General features: G+C 39.9%; 1 protein-coding gene across 1 annotated transcript in view; it reads right to left on the bottom strand.

The window, feature by feature from the left end:
- The window catches only part of LOC107181366 (protein phosphatase 1 regulatory subunit 15A-like), a 1419-nt gene extending 698 nt beyond the window's left edge, over positions 1-721 (bottom strand). Inside the window, exon 1 of the mRNA XM_015564368.1 lies at positions 351-721. Within this exon, the coding sequence (XP_015419854.1) occupies positions 351-690 (340 nt within the window). The 5' untranslated portion in view covers positions 691-721. The remainder of the gene's footprint in view (positions 1-350) is intronic.
- Positions 722-4819: the final 4098 nt, after the last annotated feature.

Genomic DNA, 4819 nt, shown 5'->3' with positions numbered 1-4819 from the left:
TCTAGCCAAGTTCTGGTCAGGATCTCCCGCCAGGTTCTGTGTCCATGTTCTCTTGCTAGGTTCTCCAGCCAGGTTCTGTAGCCATGTTTCTGTCCAGGTTCTCCAGCCAGGTTCTGTCCAGACATAATAAACTTTAAAACAAAGACTATAAAAAGAGACACACAAAAAAGACATTTCATATACAATAGCCAAGATATGGAAGCAACCTATAAATGATATAGAATGAAATCTTACCATTTGGAGCAAATTGGATGACCTAGAGCAGGGGTGGGCAAACTTTTTGACTCGAGGGCCACAATGGTTTCTTAAACTGGACCGGAGGGCCGGGACAAAAGCATGGATGGAGTGTCCTCCTTCCTCAGTTTCCTCTTCCCCAGGAGGGTCTTGCAGGGTTCTCAGAAGGCTGAGGGACATGGGAGCAGGCTGGCCACCTATATAGTCACTTCCTTGCTCTTTAGGGATGCTGGTTGCTTCTTCCCCACCATATTCTTTATCATCATCTGAAAGTTCCCAGGCTTCAGGAAGAGAACTGTTGGCCTCTGGGTCAGGGCAGGCCGACCCGCCATCCTCCACAGCTCTTCCACTGTCTCCAGGCTCCCACTGAGGGTGCCCACCCCATGGGGCATAGTGGGTGGCCAAAGCAGCCTTAGTCACTTCCTCCAGGCAAGCTTCTCCCTGATCTGTGCTCATTACTGCTTCCTCCAGCCAGGGCTTTAGAGGTCCAGGGGTTCAAATTCTGGTGTCCAACCCCAGCAGGTCCAGGGGTTCCCCATAGGTGTGGATGGAGTCTGTGAAGAAGGAATGACACGAAGACAGCGTTCAGTTGATCAGCAGCCTACCCAGGATCTCTAGCCAGGATCTCCAGCCAGATTCTGTCCAGGTTCTCCAGCCAGGTTCTGTCCAGACATAATAAACTTTAAAACAAAGACTATAAAAAGAGACACACAAAAAAGACATTTCATATACAATAGCCAAGATATGGAAGCAACCTATAAATGATATAGAATGAAATCTTACCATTTGGAGCAAATTGGATGACCTAGAGCAGGGGTGGTCTTTAGGGATGCTGGTTGCTTCTTCCCCACCATATCCTTTATCATCATCTGAAAGTTCCCAGGCTTCAGGAAGAGAACTGTTGGCCTCTGGGTCAGGGCAGGCTGACCCGCCATCCTCCACAGCTCTCCCGCTGTCTCCAGGCTCCCACTGAGGGTGCCCACCCCATGGGGCATAGTGGGTGGCCAAAGCAGCCTTAGTCACTTCCTCCAGGCAAGCTTCTCCCTGATCTGTGCTCATTACTGCTTCCTCCAGCCAGGGCTTTAGAGGTCCAGGGTTCATGTCCCTGTTCGGGCGCCAATTGTTGGGGTCCAACCCCAGCAGGTCCAGGGGTTCCCAAAGGTGTGGACGGAGTCATTGAAGAAGGAATGACACGAAGACAGCGTTCAGTTGATCAGCAGCCTACCCAGGATCTCTAGCCACGATCTCCAGCCAGTCTGTCCAGGGGTTCTGTGTCCATGTTTTCTTGCTAGGTTCTCCAGCCAGGTTCTCCAGGTTCTCCAGCCAGGTTCTGTAGCCATGTACTCTCACTAAGTTATCCAGCCAGGTTCAGTCACCAGGTTCTAGTCAGGTTCTCTTGCCATGTTCTATCCAGGTTCTGTAGCCAGGTTCTGTCTTAGAGCAGGGGCGGGCAAACTTTTTGACTCGAGGGCCACAATGGTTTCTTAAACTGGACCGGAGGGCCGGAACAAAAGCATGGATGGAGTGTTTGTGTGAACTAATATAAATTCAAAGTAAACCTCATTATATAAAAGGGTACGGTCTTTTTTTTCAGTAGTTTTATTAATTTCAAACGGGCTGGATCCGGCCCGCGGGCCGTAGTTTGCCCACGGCTGACCTAGAGGATATTATGCTAAGTGAAATAAGTCAAACAAAGAAAGATAAATACCATACAATTTCATCTATATGTGGAATCTAAAAAACAAAATAACAGTCAAAACTTATAGATACAGAGAACAAACTGATGGCCAGATGGGAGGGAGAATAGTGGACTGGGTGAAAAGAGTGAAGGAATTAAGAAGCACAAATTGATAGGTACAAAATAGTCATGGGGCTATACGGTACAGTAAAGGGGATACAGTCTGTAACATTGTAATTTATATATATGGTGCTAGGTGGGTACTAGACTTACCGAGGGGAATCATCTTGTAAGTTATATAAATGTCTAACCACAATACTGTACACCTGAGACTAATCAAGATGTCTAGTTTGTCTGTTGTCCCCACCCCATTTTTTAAAAATTGCTCCATCGTTTAGTCAGTGTGTTATCAATTTGTGTTTATTAAGTGAACAATTTTTAGTCATTTATAAATAATTGGATCTATTGATCCTATTTATTTATTAAAAATTCTGGCATTGTGGAATATGCTTTACTTTTAATTGTTATTGGTATTGCCTCCCCCAAAAACATTCTGTGCTTTTACTTCTAAAAAGTAAGTATTCAAAAAGTTTTTCACATAGTATTAAAATGGTACTAATCACTAGAATATTATATAGCAGGTATTATAGTTTGGCTATTTATTTAATTACTAGAGGCCTGGTGCATGAAAATTCATGCACACAGAGGGTCCCTCAGCCCAGGTTGAGCCCTCTCACAGTTTGAGACCCTTGGGGGATGCCCACCTGCTGGCTTAGGCCTGCTCCCGAGAACAGATGATCTTAAATAATCATATCCTTGGGTAAGGGTTTTTAAAAAGGTAATGGTCGCATAAAAATTCACTGCCGGGGCTGAGGGATTGGGATACTCTGGCGGCAGGTGTGGGGCACGGCCGGGCCTGCCTGGAGGGGGGCCCAGCCGTGCCACGTGCCTGCCACCCCCTAGCAGGGCTGAGAGGACTGGGTGCCACTATTTTGTGGCTGTGGGCGCCACCATCTTTGTGAGGGCATGACAGTCAATTAGCATATTACCTCTTTATTATATAGGATACAAGTGCAAAATTAAAAGTTTAATAAGATGACTTCTGTTATTTTACCATTAAGTGAAATTTTTAATTGGCTGATATTCTTTTTTTATGTTAAAGATGCATTTCTATTTTTTAAAAATATATTTTTATTGATTTCAGAGAGGAAGGGAGAGGGAGAGAGAGAGAAACATCAATGATGAGAGAGAATCATTGACTAGTTGCCTCCTGTACGCCCCCTACTGGAGATCGAGCCTGCAACCCGGGCATGTGCCCTTGACCGGAATTGAACCCTACACCCTTCAGTCCACAGGCCGATGCTCTATCCACTGAGTCAAACCAGCTAGGGCCGCATTTCTATTTTTAATGAGTACTACTTTATAAATAAGCTGTAACCATTGAATTAAAAGACATAATCATTTACATTTTATCTGTTTGACACATATTATATGAAGAGACTTCCTAAAATGGCACAATCCATCCCCCCATAATTTAAATCATTACCTTACATCTAAATATAGTCATTGTTATTACTCCCTAAATGCTTAACTATTGGATTTTTATTTTTAAAACTTTTAAAAGGAGTACATGAAATCTCTATTTGAGACTCTTTCTGTACCCAGTAGAAATAAGAATAAGATTTTTAGAGATACATAAATCTTTACAATATTAATATATATTACAGCTTTAACTTTTGTATTACTAAAATATTCATCTTGAAAATGCATATTTCCCACTTTCTAAAGTCATCTAATTTATTTAAAGAAGCCAAGCCTTTCACTTCACAAAAACTTCAAAACACTACACTAATTTTTATATTATTTTTATTTTTATATACATTTTCCAAGCCATTTTGACTCTATTGATACAATATGCAGATAATTTATTTAATATTTTTCTTGAAAACATAGTCAATAAAGCTCTATTATTTACTTAAAAGGAATAAATAAGAAGGTGAGCTTTTGTTTTTTCCCCCACCTGCCAAAAGAATTTCTCAATTGATTTAATAAAGAGTATTTCCTTAGGAAAAACTAAAATAGAAGTAAGTGATATTAAATTGCTAAGAGACTTACAATTTATTTTTTTCTTAAATTTTAAATTGATTATGGATTTATTTGAATTTCTTTTACACATTCCCATTTTCATTTATTTCTGCCCCCCTTCCTTTTATCCCTCTGGAATAGGGAAAGTTTCTTATAAAAGTAAAGTCCTACAGTTTCAAATTTCCCATCTTTAAACTATATTAGGCAATTTATGGAGTCAATTTTTGAAGCCAATTGCAATAGTACATTTAAGATTCTTGGATGAAAAAACCCTTTATAAATAAAATTTTCCTGTTCAAATATAGAATGTCTCCTGCCCATATGAAGAGAAATTTAAGCTACTATGTAAAGGATGTTAATTCTTTTGGTGCTTATTTCTTGCAAGTTTGCTTTAAATCCATTTCTGAATATATAGGAATTTTCCTTATATTTGTATCAATTCCTTGTAATGACGTTATCTCTCAGTTGATATTTTTTAAGTTTTACTAAAGATATTTTAAAGTTTGATTCTCTTAGTGTTACAAAAGAATAACAAACCTGGTTTCCTTATGTTCACTATATTTATTTATTTTTCATAAAAAAATGTGGTCTTGAAACAGTTTGACCTTCTTTCGTGTAATGACTTTTTTATGATGATCTTGGAATTGATGTAAAAACAGGTCATATTTATTTCCCTAGAACCACAATTTTGGTGTTTCTCTACTTTTTTTCTCTCTAACCTAAATTTTGCTTTGCAATTTCCAGTTTCTTAACTTTCCACTTTTATGACCTTGTTTCAAACTCACTTACCCCTAACTAGATCTTCAGCTTAGCCTTCCCAGG

Source organism: Myotis davidii, unplaced genomic scaffold (genome assembly GCF_000327345.1).
Source record: "Myotis davidii unplaced genomic scaffold, ASM32734v1 scaffold159, whole genome shotgun sequence".
Taxonomy (NCBI): domain Eukaryota; kingdom Metazoa; phylum Chordata; class Mammalia; order Chiroptera; family Vespertilionidae; genus Myotis; species Myotis davidii.
Note: the sequence above shows the minus strand (reverse complement) of the source record. Positions and strands in the feature narration are given on the sequence as shown.